Raw genomic sequence first — 14669 nt, 5'->3', positions numbered from 1 at the left:
AAATAAAGCATTCCAATGGTGGCCAACATAAAAGATGCCTCCAGTCATAATAGACTCTGGAACCTGCCCCTGGTCAGACACAGAGAAGCAGTCATAAAAAGATGGATGATCAGATATGATCTGACTGATGATAGTAAAGACAATGTTCATGATATCAGCTATACCACTCATGAGGTTTGTATTCTCAGAGCTCAGTACTGCTTGCTTGAAGAGAATAGGAGTCTGGACTGACTGTCCCAGCCAATCACTGGACTTCAAGCATGAACAACATAAACATCATATCAATATTCAGGAGAATTTCATCTAGGAGTTCATTAAGACTGGCAACTTGAAGGTCAAGTTCATTCACAGTAACACTAATCCTGCCAACATGTTCACCAAACCTTTGGCTCATGATGCTCACCATGGCTACCTGAAATCACTCAACATGATGGGAGATTGACTAGCATGAATACGGGAGAGTGTTGATAAATATCTATACCTTATACTAGTATACTTTCCTTTCCTTTGTCACTCTTTATTCCCTACTTTATATATACTTACCTCTTATCCTTCTCTGATCATCTATATATTCACAGTTGTAATTATCAGGTGTCTCAGTCATTTTACCTTTCCTGTGCCCAACTGACCTCTGCTGCTTACTTGACAAGAGAGGATAGATAGCTACAGAAGAGAGGCCAAGCTCTTCAATCTATTGTAACACATGAATGGCTACTATTATTATACATGAAGTAAGAGAGACATTGGGAGGGTGACAAAAAGCTGGTAATTTGATAGAACTTTGTAAATAATAGGTTCAAAGAAGGAACTAGATTAGACATAGCAATACCACAGGCTGAAACTGCTGGAGTAAGTTACTGAGGGATGAAGAGGGAGGCAACAAATAATAATGCTAACAGCAAGTGTGGAGGCAAAGCCTTGAAGCCTGGGAGTGATGAATGAGCCTGGGTGAGCAGTGACAGAGTGGAGCTTGTCTCACCTAAAAGTGCAGAATGGAGAGTGAGGATTAGAATGAGACAACTGCACCAATGTCTCTCATGAATCAGCCTCAACTGAGACTCAGCACTAAATCAGAGATGATACAAATGCCCCATCCTGTGGATAAGGCAAGTGTCTTGTAGTGGCAGAAACTGCAAGCATCTCAATTATGAAAATGCTCTCTACCTCTGGAATCCACCTTTACAACAAGGTATGTATATCATATCACATTCATTACTATCTTACTCACATGCATTCATGGCTCAATACTGATATCCTTATCTCATTAATTGCAAAATTCCTGAAGAGTCTATCTGCATCCATTGAGTATCAGAAGCTCCTAACATATCTGCAGTTGATAAGTGGAATTCATAAAGGTAGACATTGAGGTTGGGCATTGAGGTCCAAAGAGAGAGGACATTTGCTAGATAGAGGTAGATCACATGCATCAGAGGTGATTCAGCTCCATTGTCTGCTCAAACAACAGCTCCTGATAATATTTTCAATGACTCTGACCTACATGTACTCTAGGTGGTGCAAAAAGAGGATTAAAACTTTCAATTACAAGTTTCTTCCAAGCCTGGAATTTATGTCTGCCACCGAGTACATGTGTCATTAAAATTGAATAATGAAAACAGTCGTATGTGAATGTCGTTTGATAGCTAAGATGTACGGGTGAGAAATCCGAGACAAAGAGTAAGCAGGAAAATAGTAACCTGAACCTAAAAGTCTTGACTAGAGTATCTTTGTCCATTTTGGCGTACTTGAAGCTAGGCCATTCTCTCTGGTTTCCGTGTGAGATAATACTATACTGGGTACGGGCAGATGGCGCGCGTCTATTCTCGCTATGGACTGGTTCGGAAAAGAAGCCCCAGCAAACACGCCGTTTACCAATATGACTATCGATGGCTCTGCAGTCACTGCGATTCAGAACGTCGGGAATTTCTCCTTCGCGTAAGTGTCTAAATACTAGTAATCTCATTCCAGTTGGCTTACGTTACATTTGTAAAGACGTGTTTATGAAGCCATGAAGTTGTATGACACCTTTCGTTCTTCGCGACGCGCTTCTGATTCCCACTTTGCTTTAGCCCGCTCTTCAACCTGTGGTAGCTTTGGAAATATTTCGTCAGGTAATCAACAAGGAGCCTTTACATTCGGTTTGAAATCGGATACTGCAGACTAACGAGTTATCTTCAACCAGAAAGAAAAGAGGCATTTGATCCAGCGGGATATTGAGTACGGAATGCAAGACCCGAAGGCGCAATTGGCCGGGAGGAGATTCCCGACATGAAACCAGAACGCTGTGACAGCGAAGAGTTGACAAGTGGAGACTCTCCTTGGGGAAGATGTCCAGCCTCACGATGGCTCTGTGGAGACGGGGTGGTGATGTCAAAGACTCTTCTTTGGTTAATCAGGTACTGAGCGTCACCATCCAAGTTCGGACATGCGATCCATCTAGATGAACCAACCAAATCCTGCGTTAGTCCAGGATGACAATAAGGGGGATGGCGGTGCAACTTTGAATGAACGCTAGGTATTTCGTGGAGATAACCCTGGATAGGCGTGCATGCTGAGTCATGTACAAAGGCTATCGGAGATTGGTTCTGAGCGGAAAAAATGTCAGGGTTAGAGCTGCTGGAAGGAGGCTGCGACAGGTGATGCGAATGATCTGTAACATCGATTGAATCTTGACGTGTTAAAATATGTTCATGAATGGATGAGGCTATTCTCGCACTAGGAGGAGACCACCGTGGCTTAGCCACCACTTCCGGTGAAAGATGAGGAGAAGACAGTACTCGATTACTAAGCCAAAGTGTAGGAGGAGGAGGAGGAATACAGTCCAACATGTTTTCCTGGTCCATTAATCGGGAAGCCATCAGAACCGAGGAGCTGTTTTGTGAAGCAGGAAGCAGGTCAGGCGTTTCAACCTTGTCATTCGATGGAGCACCGGATGGTGTCTTCTGTTCAAGTACACAATTTGAGTCGGAAAGTGACAGGGGCGGGGACTTCGACGGTTCGAAGCAATTGCCTTCAGACAAATCCGTATTGGCATTGTCGATGTTGCACAGTGGTGAACTTCCGTGAAAAAACAAGGATGCGTGTACATCCGGTGATGACTGGCCTACTGCCGTAAGCTTGGTTATTTCTGGTGCAGATACATCTGCAGCGAAAGTGTTGTTGTTTCTGACATCCGTGGCGTCAGTATTCTGCGTCACCTCCCACTCCACTTCTGATACGGACTGTTTCACCTGCGCTTCTGGAGCCGCGTTGACGTCTTGGGAGGTCGATCCAGGAACCGGTGCAATAGGCGGAAGCTTGAATGTATAGATCTTGCTTTGTTCCGAAATCTTGAGACTAGGCCCCTCCCCAAGTGTAGAAGGCGAGAAACGCCTAGCCGGCGGAGCAACATACTTTTGGGATGAGGACTGATCTAGAAGTCCACACCTCCAGTCAGACACAGATCTGCCCGACCTCCAAGCGTAACCATCCGGATGCTGCTTAGGACGCTTACACCCATCTTGTTCCGTTTCCGAACGGCGTTCAGGAGTAGGAGTTGTTGCGTCTGAGATGCAACGTACTTTCGGATCTTCTGAGAAGCCTTTGACCTGTGACGAAACACGGGCATGGACCTCGCCCTTTCCTTCACCAGACGTTTCTGCAGCAGACGGATATGCCGGGGATTCACATATAGCAAAGAGCTTCTCGGGGCCGTGTGATGCGTTTGGAGGTATTTGAGATTGATCGTTGCTATCTAGGGAGCATTGCTGTTTCTTTTCCTTGCTAGGCGTCAAATCAGATCGCGACGCAACAGGTCGTGACTGAATGGTTTGCTCTTTGGGTTTAAGGATGTGGAGACGCCTTGTCTCATCAACACGGGGCTCCACTTCTGGTTCTATGAACGTAAAAGATGTTCAATTCCTCCTGTCGCCCCCAAAGTATATGTCTACACACCTGGTACGCGCCTTAAAGTTCTAGTGGCGGGGGTTGTTGCACTAACATGAGACTCCCTTGATTGGTATACCGAATCGCCGAGCGTGGGTGAGGGGCATGCGGCAAGAGGGACAACGTCGTCAAGTGGCGTCGAATTCCCTTCCGATTTCACAGGAAATTTGTTATTAATCGTGACTGGGGTGACCTTTGGCATCTCTGAAGCAAACATTTTACTTTCTATGAATCGATGTGTATCACCAACGGCTTACCAGTCTGCGCAGTGTACCATACGGAAGGCTCCTTCCGAGCCGCCCCTCTCTCTCCTCTACTGGTTCCAAGCACTTCATATGGTGCCGCCGAATTCCACGAATCAGCTCCGAACAAAACCATTCGTGGAGTGAGCGGGACGGACTGGGTGAACAATCTAGTCTTGACAACGTCTACAGGAGACTCCGACCGCTGCTCTGCTTTGATGATTGTCTCTCTGACAAAAGACTTCCTGGCAGATGGTGTAGTTAGAGGGGAAGTAAGGATTGAAATATCGTTGAGATGATTGTCCATAACCGTAGAAGCATGTCCAACGTCACCAGGCAATATCCGTCTCAACGGTAGAGATGTATGACATTCATTGGCACAATCAGACTGCGGACAAGACTGGAGACTTATGGAATGTTCGGCATGGTGACACGATGAAATCCCGCCTTTGATGTCGCTGGGAGGCATCCATCCAACAAGTGGGTGTGTCTGCGGCTGTTTTGAACCACTACTCTGCACCGACTCTATTGGAGGTTGTTGGGAAGGCTCAAATGGACGGTACGAGGAGTTTTGTGGTCTTAGTGCCACCTCTGGACGCACCAATGAGGGGTAGTCCCAAGAAGCCTGCACTACCGGGCGGCTCCACCTATCGATTTGTGGCGTCTGCTGTGAGTTAGGGAATTCCACTATTTTTCTTGTACTATCCAAGGAAGCCTCCACCGACGAATTGTCCCATTCGTTGTCAAATTTGGGCCTTGGAGACCTATCATCAATGATGTCCCACGTGCGACAAGAAGGCCATACTTCTTCGCAGCCAAGATGTTTCGGTGCATTCGAAGCCTCTGGTAACGTGTCAGGAGAAATATTTGATGTCCAATCAACAGGTAAGGATGCAGTGTGCGAAGGATGGTCTGTAGAGTTTCCTTGCTTATCACCAAAACCACGCATGCCACCAAAACGGATGTGAGAATTCGCAGCCTTTATCATTGGTGCCTGGCGACGAGAAACGGTATCCTTCGTCTGAGGCCCTCGACGGAGAGAGTTTCGCCTACCAGAAACTCCCGGCTTATTTCTCGACTGCTCGAGAGATTCCAGATTGGAGGAGCTGGATCCTATGTCACCAGGCACTGACGCCCGAACGGAAACCTTTGTCCGTCTGGACCTTGGGAGGCAGATATCGGCAGTTGCTTCAACGTCCATCGCGTCAGGTCCTATACTGGAATTTCCTGGTCTAGCGCTATCGTTCGACTCAGGCATCTCTTCTGGTGCTAGAGCCCAGTTGGGACGATCGGCAGTGTGCTCGGGCATCTTCGGCTGCCTAGTCTCTTTGGCGGATACTTCTACGTTTGCAAAGCCTGAGGTCACAGCTGTTTTCAGGGGACGCGACAAGACTTCGGATGCTAGGTCCGGAAAGCGAGCGGCAAACTGACACAATATCAGTTCTTAATTGAATCATGAGGGAGGAAATAAAGATACATTGGTCGCGTCGGCATAGGACGACAAGATAGGCAGCTGAACGTAATGTTTAGCGGGAGATTTTTCAGCCCTACAGGAGACACTGGATTGGCATGTAGCAGATGAAGCATGTATCGCAGCAGACTGGGTATAAATGCTGGAGAGAGTCGTGTCGGCGATCTTGATTTCTGCTATCGATGATGCCAGTTTAAGCTGCAGTGAAATAAATCAAAGAATAGAAGGTAGAAAGGTAGGGTATATGCGCACAGTTTCGGGGCTAGTGCATTCTGGGAGTGCCTTGAGATGTTCATTGGATCCATCTGGGGCAACGAGATGCGGTAGGCTCCCAGCTTTAAGCTCGGCGGAAAGGTGAAGTGGTGTGAAGGCATTGGGAAAACGCCCGGAGTCATTGTCAGCCGAGTCGGTCAACGTGTCAGTAGATATTTCGCTTGCGTTATTTTGTAACTAAGAACCATTAGTATGCAAAGGGCGCTTCACGAAACGAAGATACCCACTGATGCAGGCATCCATGCATCTGATGCAGACATTCTCACGAAAACTCGACTACTTCCACTCATTATGTCTTGGTCCAGATATACCTATGTATTTCTATCAGATAAAGCAGAAGATGGTAAGATCTAAAGGACGCACCTGCGGCGAAGAACGCCTTGGCGTATCGTTTTTCTGGCTTATCGGATAGGTAAAGAAAGCAACCGCAGTGATGGAAGTTTACCAACCGTAGCATTCAGAGCGTGTACCTCGCTGCTTTCCTTCGCTCCTAGCTGCATTGTGTCTCCTAGCGTTTGTCGGTCGCGAACAGTGCTGGGAGACGTCCAAGAGAGCGGGACTGTCGTCGTCAGAGGAAAAGACTGTGACTGTCTGTGAGGGGGTGCTGTTCGTGAAGTACTGGAAGGGAGACGGGACAGGCGTGTACTGAAGCAGGTTCGAAGCTCAAGACGCGCCGGAACGTGGCAATGTCATAAATCCCAATTCGGCCCTTCCACTACCAACTGTATGTCTTCTGTATGTCTTCCTTATGTCTGAGGCTCAAGCTGAAGGCCTTTGTTTGGGCATACCTAGCGTGTTTCCTTTGTCTTTGCTGTTCCTGATTCTTCACCGTAACCTTGCCCGCCGGAAGGCTCGAAAGATGAAGGAGAGCCAAGAAGTATATTATCGCCCAAGCAAGACCATAAATACTGCGTCGTCGATATAACGAGATCCATATCCTCAAGTCCAATACCGACGAGGATCATCAAGGCAGAAAGACAAGAAGAGTCCGCGCCGTCGCTAAAAGCAGTAATAGACGCCGGCATCACTGATCACACCGGCTGCAACTTTTCGTTGTCATCCCTCTTTTGGTTTTCGTCTTACGCCACCAGGCTGCGCCTGCTTTTTCTTCTCAAATGTCTTCCAGGGCTCCGGACGGTTCCCCCATCTACGATAGTTTTGACGTCGACCTTGTTGTCAAGGTTTTGTCTCATACAGCTTTCAGTGCGTATCCGTCCCATCTTCCGACTACAGCTTCAGATAGACTTGTAATCTAGGTCCTTTCTTTATTTTCTTCATTCCTATTTTCTATTTCTTCCAAGGTGTCCAGATATCGGACCCAATCATTGTCGGCTGGGGGGTTTACTATGTCATCATTTCGCTCTTCTGTAGGTTTCCCATCATTATCTGTGAATTCCATCTAAAAGAGTACAGGGTTCGTCAAGTGGTGCTCGTTGCTCTACCGGAACCAAGGAAATCTCTTGTTTGCTCCTCCGCGACTTGACTGGGGTGAACAAATCGTGGTCATAACTGGAGGTAACTAAAGGCGCTCGCTCACACCTTACGGTTGGATCTTCATGATATGGTAGGTTCGTCTGGTGTTGGAGAACTTTTGGCAAATACTCTTGCTGTTCGAAATGTGAACGTCGTAGTCCTGGATGTTAATCCCATTGTAACGGAGAACTGTTAGCCCTTGCTATATCCCTTCTTGGCTGATGAATTGAAATGGAACTTTTCCAGATAACATAACATACTACCAGTGTGATGTCTCGAAATGGGAGGAGGTGGATGCTGTTTCGAAGAAGGTCATTGATGAGGTGGGGCTGTCACCATGTCTGTAGAGTGCCTCCTTACATTAACCTCAGATAGGGCAACCGACCGTCCTGGTTAACAACGCAGGTGTAGTGCAAGGGAAGCCAATCTTGGACTTGAAGCCTGAAGACGTTCAACAGTGAGTGTCTTTTCTTCTTCCCTTGGAAACGCTTAATTGTATTCTGTAGAACGTTCGGGGTGAATACACTGGCTCACTTCTATACGCTCAAGGCATTCCTTCCTGGTATGATTCAGAACAGAACGGGCCATATTGTAACAATATCTTTGCCTTCCTACATGGCATTCTTTGACGACCATAACTACCCGTAGGTCACCATGTCGTCTGTCTTGGGATATGGTGGGGTAGTTCGCATGTGTACGTTCAACACTTCTGTCACTGCTTTTCTGGAAGCTGACCCCCTTTAGCTGACTATGCTGCCTCTAAAGCGGCCCTTATCTCTCTCAACGAAACCCTCCGGTATGAACTGGACAAGTTGTACGTTTCAGTCTGTTTCCTACGATTTTTGCTGAACCATGGGACAGGTACAAATGTCCCGGCATCAGGACGACTCTAATCGTTTCAGGACGCATATCCACCCCTCTATTCCAAAGCATCAACACGTCGCCATCTCTGATCTTCAAATTCCTCATGCCAACCATTCCGCCAGTTACTGTTGTCAAAAAAATCATTGGTGTGCTGGATGATCAACATTCTCAGACGATTTTGCTGCCATTCTATGCGAATTTCATGCCGCTTCTCCAGCACTTGCCTAGTTTCTTAAGGGATTTTTGTCAGTGGGTGAGTCTTGAACCTATCTCAAAGTAGCCGAAAGCTTATAGCCTGTACAGATTGCAGGGGCCGACGATTCTACTGCCAATTTCATGAAGACGACCGGTCGTCGGGCGGATGAGGATGTTGCCGAGAAGAGTTAATTTTGGGATGACGTTTGTCATGTAGATCAATATTAATGTGTTGTATCTGATAAGATAATTGATGCCGTTGTGCCCGAGCTGTCATCAGCCATTTTCCCATTGATCACTACAGCAACACTCACCATTGCTCAGTGCCACATTTGTCGACGAACCGCAAAATAATTACAGTCTTCAAAAACTTCACTCGGACTCACTTCCTCACGTCGATTCCTTCTGGACGAGCCCACCTTTGTCTTTTGGACACCGCCACATCTTCAACGAGCCTTTGTTCGACGCGTCCGGAATCCCTACGAACAAAGAAACCGTGTCAAAGACCTAGTGCCACCGATACCAGGCACTGTCGGGCGAAACAAAGGCTGTCAGACTTGGTCGCCACATCCAGTTTTCAGACAGCCACACTACACAAACAAACTACACTCTCCTACCACCACCACATTCATCTCGCCTTGCCTCTCTCACTATCCTTCTTCATTTCTACCACATATCTCACCCCTCCACCCCGTCCGAACGAGCTATCGAGACCGACACGTCGCTACATTCAAAACAACTATCGCCCAACATCTACAAACGTTTTTCTTTCGGAGATTATGCTCACATACGCCGCCCGCCGGATGGACATCGGCCGTTGTGACACCTCTATGCCCAGATATACCTTGGGAACCTCCTTGTCGCGATCCTCTGTGGTGAAGGCGTCACGGGCCGCATCGTGGGAAACGTCGAGCACGGGCTTCAAAACTGCTGTCACGCGACCAACCGACGAAAGTGTAGTGTTCACGTCCGTCACCGCAGCGATATTCGACCTCGACGATAGCAACGGAAATGTGCATGTCCAGGTCTGTTCCTTTATCACCGTCTTTCGTTTCTCGTCATAATCAACCATGATCAGATTGAACCTGTTCTACCTGTATCCACCTCAACCGACGCCACTGCAGAATTCAGTATCAATGTCTTAGACACCCCAAAGCCGGACCTTGACCATGATGCCACCGCATGTCAGCTATTCTCAGACCTTCAGCCATTCTCAGACCTTCAGTCTCTGCTCTCAGGAGTCGAGGATGACCTCGAACTCTCACACTATTCTTCCGAAGAAGAGTTTGTTTGTGTTCCCACTATGGTGTGTGGATTTTCTTCTACTTCGCTGACGCATTCATAATTGTCGGATCAGACTTCTTATGCCTTTGAAAACCCTGAAGTAATTGAAATATTCGACAAATCCATTGATGATGTACAGTTTACCCTTAACTCCTCTTTCACCGCCAGTCTTTTTGAAGCTCTTTCTTCTAACAGAAACTTCTTCAAAAGGCATTTAAAGCGCCAGGGAACATAGTAATAGATTGCGTTAATCCCGAAAAGGCCCCGCACATCGTCATCACACCGGCAGAATGGACGCTATACGATGACTCCATTGCTTGGGGAAACCGGGTCGACTTTCAGTGGCCTGGGTGGTTATGCGTACCACCAACATATATTTCCCGAACAAAAATGCCTCCTATAGCACAAGATGCCCAGGTTGACTCACCTGGACCAGTACTCAGCGTTGATCAACTGGTAGCGCATAAAGTGAAGAAGGTTTTCAGTTCAGCCAAGTTTACTCAGGTGGTGAGTATTCGGTGAGTATTGGCCCGTCAGGTTCTAATAGTTCAATTTTGCTAGGTCAAGGCCGCTGCCCCCGAGCGTTTCTTAATGTTACACGTCGTAACTGCTTTGCAGCGGCACCTTGTTAAAGCCGTGGTATGGCCCCTCATATCTTCCCTGCCTTTGTGATCCAACTGACACCGTGCCAGGCGTACGTTGCGGCTGCGCAAGCCCTGCTCCTTTCCCATTCGCATTCTGGTCCTACAAATGACCCTTACGAGTACCAATGGACAGACCCTGCTGCTCCGCTTCTTCAGTCCCACTCTCACACCCTCGACACTCTGGTCCTTGACTCCATCAATCCCTTCAGGGTGCCGCATATTGTCATCACCTTTGCCCCACCGGAAGACCCATGGGTCGTATGGGATAACCAGATGGTCGCACAGTATCCCGGATGGTTGATCGTCCCAGAAAGACCTCTTATGGGTTGTGATGAGGAATATTTGTTGGACGACAATTCCGTAATGAAATGCGAAGATGACATTGAATTTTTACAGGCTGCCTTTGATCAGGAAGCTGATAGGGACGAAGAATCGGAGCCGGAGACGACACCACCTGGAACGCCTGAGGAAGAGGCTCCTGTTCACTTGGAAACCATCAAAGAGGAAGATGAGGATGCATGGGGAGACGAGGACGAGGATGAGGACGCGCTACCGCCGTTCGATGACTGGTATCAACAAATTGCGCAAAGAAATGGAGTGCATGTACATTGATCTTTATGTGCGGTTCCTTTGCTTTCTTGCCGTCATGCTTATTGCGGACCTCTGTTCGATACCCTCCCATTTGTACAACTACTCATGCATAACAACATCATCTGTATTTCTATATCATTCACATCCGATTTCCATCTACTCTCAATCATACTTTACATACTTAATCGTACGACCTAGCATTACCATATCGGCGTTCAAATGTTCATCGTCCAGAAATGAAAGTCCGCAATCTGAAGGTCCGCGCCGTTGAGTTCCTGGATCGAACCAATTGTCAAATCGGCAGCACAAGGAAAGTTCGAGGGAGAAAAAGGAGGAAGTGAGCTCGACTTTTGGACGGACAAAAGAATAAGAAGCCGTCAGAAGCTTGCTTTGATTGGAAAAAAAAATCCTTGTACGCCTTGATTTCACCAACAGCCCCTCAGTACTACTTGAAAAAGTACAGAGCTCGAGTCATTGGATATTCGAATGGCCCAGGGGAGGGGGGGGGGAGATCAAGATCCGTCGGCGCGCCGTATACGATCGCGATTCTCCTGTCGGTCATGCTACGAAAGCATTTCATTGGAATCCCTGAAAAACAAAGCGTGATGTGGTAGCAGTAGAACTCGCCGGGAAGACATGGCCGCCATTAAACTCCTGAGAGATACTCATCCATGGTCCGAACTTGCTCTAAAGCTTGCTTGCACAGGGGTCTCCTTAATGACTCGACAGCCTTTCCTGGGAAGGCAATAATAAGAGATATCCCGACTCGATATCACTGGTGGAAGGAACTTGAAGCATTTTTTTGAAATTTTTTAGTGTAGCAGCAGCGATCGCGTGTATAAGCCCATATCTGGCGCGTCAGAGCCTCATGATAACCAACAGAGTGCAACATGGAAGAGAAAGAACGTAAACATCACTCGACGTATGGTTGACGGAAGAAGGGGGATGAAGACGTGATCGCGTTTTCGGAGCCTCAGCTGATTCCGCTTCAGAAGACAGGCTTTATGTAGCTTTACGTTTCTCTCTGGATCGGAATGGAGTATGGAGTACTACATATGAGTGGGACGGTTACTTTCGATAAATAGACAGTGGCTACATTGCTAGTACAACAGTTTTATGCAGTATGTACGAAAGTGCGGTGGTGCGTCATGAGTATAAGGATAATCCAAAAAGAAGGTCATGCGGTCATTAACATGCCCTCAGAAGTGCCTGTGCCCTCAATGCACACTTCTTTTCCACTAGTAGGTTAGCTGTCTTGATGGTCGAGCTGTACATATGGTTTATACCCGCGTCCTCGAGCACGCGTGAGAAGCGATTCACAAGCCCATGCTTGTCGAGCCCAAAGCGGCGGAGGTCGATCTGAAGGCATTTGAATAGACGCTCAGAGTCTTCCTCTTCACCCTCTTCTGCTTCGTCGTCGAACCCAGAGATGAGATATCGTTCGTGGGTCGGGAAGAGTGCGGTAAGAAGTCGTATGTCTGTAGTTAGGGATGAACCTTCCGATGTGCGGGTAAAACTGAAGAACGGAACCGGGGGTGGAGGTGCTGGTGCGGGTTGCGATAAAGGGGTGGTATCAATTCGGAGGGGGGTCAATGGTGAAATTAGGTGCTTGGAGGGCGGCTTGAAGGACATTGTGGGCGTGGTAGATAGGAGGTCAGATGTCGAACGTGAGGCATTGCTGGTGCTGGTCACCGGAGATGAGTTTGATGGGGAATGCGAAAAGTACCCGTCTTCATCAGTAACAGAGTCACCGTCAGATGACGAGGACGACGGGGTAATGGGGGTGGGGTAACACGTCGAATCTTTGTTCTTGGGTGAAGGTTTTATGAGATCTGGAAATGCGATAAGCTTGATGACTTTGAGTGACCATTGCTCAACGCCATCGTCCGCAAGGCCTACGCATGTTAGGTCTGAGGCCAAGACGTTGACCTGACCGGCGTGAGGCGAGTGGGATTTTTGTCGGGGAAACGGAGAAGACAGTGGGCGATTTGGTGAATTTGCACGAGTGAGAACCTTAGCGGTAGGCGACGCAGGGGGAGAGTTGGGGGAGTACAGGTCGAATCCCGCCTCTGAGAAGATTGACAAGGCTTCAGGAAGTCGAGATTCTTTTACCTGAAGAAAATGGATAAGAGACATGTATATGCAGGACAACAATGAGGGCGTACAAATATGAAGTCGCACATGTACGAGGATTGGTACAGGATGGATATTCCGGCGTCTGCTAATAGCGCGGAGAGTTCGTTGATACGGGCACCGGATTTATCTGAAAAAAGATGAGGATATAATACAGTAGAGGAAGAAGAATGAATGCTCACCCAGCTGGTCACTATGCGAGTCGATCTGCAAAACAGACCATTTTTCGTACGAGATTTCGATAGGCTCAAGTGCATCCACACTTTTTCGGCTGGAATTGGAGCCAGAGCGCGACCGTTGCCGTCGCTGTCTGTCCTTTCGTGCTATAGGCTCGAAAGACGGAAGAATATCCTGGTCTGCAAACAGACTGAGCTCGATTTCATTGAAGGTGATATTCAAAAAGGTATGGCTCGGCTGCAAAACATGGTGCAGTACTGGATGGGATAGTTGGGAGAGACGAGAGCGGGGTATCTGGACAAGAGAAAGGGAAACAGGAAGCAAGGAAATAGTAACTTGCATGGACGAAGGAAAGGAAGAGGTGAGAGACGGAAGGCAACCTGGCGTGGGCCTGGCTGGCGTATGGAAAGGAAAGGAATGCCGGATGGAATGCCCGAGGCTGGAGCCCCTTTCTTTCGGCCCGGACGCCGATCCTTCCGCTTGAGGCAAGTGAAATCAAATTGCCGTGACCCTGACTTTCCTTTCTCAGCTTCTGGTCTTGACTCACCGCCTGGCCTTTTCTGATTTTTTCTTCCGAGTGTTGATACTGGATAATTGTTAGAACGGAATGGAATATGACCCAGTCAACACCCTCCAAAGGTGGTTCCTCGGCCCTGAGGTCCAAGCACCCGACCATCTGCGGTTTTGCCATGTCTGATTATTTATTCCTCTCAGGCCATCATCAGGTGTCCAGAGTCGTTCTCAGGGGATGTTTGATATTTGCCACCACCTGTATCAATCAACAAAATGAAAATCATCCTTAAAGGTTACAGCCGTGATATCTGGAAAAAAAGTATATGTGTGCACCATGCGTTCATTGACCAACACACCGTTAAAACCTCGCCCTTCTAGGCCTAATTCCACTGTCTCTCCAGACTGCGGCCCCGCCCTCGGTACTACACTACCAATGCAAATTTGCGGGTACTTTAAGAAGCATCCGAGGCCTGATGATGCGATCCACGCTAGTGGTTCTAGCTTCTAGTCTTCAGCTTTCATCCAAGTACGGCACTACCCTGCCCACTTCAATCCTTCGAACGTTCATCTTGTTCTTCGTGCTTAGACTCATGAGAAGCCTTTAAGTTGGAGAACACCATTCCCTCTTCGAGTCTGTTTCGCCAGTACGGCGCGATCACCAGGGACATTGCTCACTTACAGTGTCCCTGGATAGGTAATCTTGGTCCAAAATCTCGAACCACACACCATCATGTCATAGTCCCGCTTTATATTTCTCGCCGTTCATTTCCTTGTGTCCCTTAGCTCGGTACCGACTCACGTTTACCGATATGGCAATCGTCCCAGGCCCTTCTCCCCCTGGATTGTTGTAGTAAACGGTCGCCATTACTTACAGCACTAGGATCATTG

The 14669-nt window shown here is 47.8% G+C and overlaps 3 protein-coding genes across 3 annotated transcripts; 1 reads left to right on the top strand and 2 right to left on the bottom strand.

Annotated features, from left to right (window-relative positions):
- Positions 1-1959: 1959 nt before the first annotated feature.
- Positions 1960-6871, bottom strand: BT62DRAFT_930474 (uncharacterized protein). The gene is made up of 8 exons (XM_043185937.1): positions 6357-6871; positions 6271-6303; positions 6135-6218; positions 5887-6084; positions 5641-5832; positions 4179-5589; positions 3931-4125; positions 1960-3871 (listed from the first exon to the last, which is right to left on the bottom strand). The coding sequence occupies exons 1-8, from the start codon at positions 6405-6407 to the stop codon at positions 2172-2174; spliced, it is 3864 nt and encodes a 1287-aa protein (XP_043040963.1). The 5' UTR covers positions 6408-6871; the 3' UTR covers positions 1960-2171.
- A 78-nt stretch (positions 6872-6949) lies between these two features.
- Positions 6950-8631, top strand: BT62DRAFT_966382 (retinal short-chain dehydrogenase/reductase; the record flags this gene model as incomplete). Its single annotated transcript, XM_043188815.1, has 11 exons — positions 6950-7110; positions 7164-7274; positions 7321-7422; positions 7476-7571; positions 7627-7703; positions 7752-7837; positions 7887-7971; positions 8029-8074; positions 8125-8194; positions 8242-8497; positions 8548-8631. Exons 1-11 carry the CDS (start codon positions 7023-7025, stop codon positions 8629-8631), a joined length of 1101 nt encoding a protein of 366 aa, XP_043040962.1. The 5' UTR covers positions 6950-7022.
- Positions 8632-11954: 3323 nt separating this feature from the next.
- On the bottom strand, positions 11955-13610 carry BT62DRAFT_986316 (uncharacterized protein; the record flags this gene model as incomplete). Its single annotated transcript, XM_043189996.1, has 3 exons — positions 11955-13070; positions 13124-13221; positions 13274-13610. 3 exons carry the CDS (start codon positions 13608-13610, stop codon positions 12147-12149), a joined length of 1359 nt encoding a protein of 452 aa, XP_043040961.1. The 3' UTR covers positions 11955-12146.
- Positions 13611-14669: the final 1059 nt, after the last annotated feature.

The sequence above is a fragment of the Guyanagaster necrorhizus genome (assembly GCF_019112545.1).
Source record: "Guyanagaster necrorhizus MCA 3950 unplaced genomic scaffold BT62scaffold_9, whole genome shotgun sequence".
NCBI lineage: Eukaryota > Fungi > Basidiomycota > Agaricomycetes > Agaricales > Physalacriaceae > Guyanagaster > Guyanagaster necrorhizus.
This window is presented reverse-complemented; position numbering and strand designations above follow the sequence as displayed.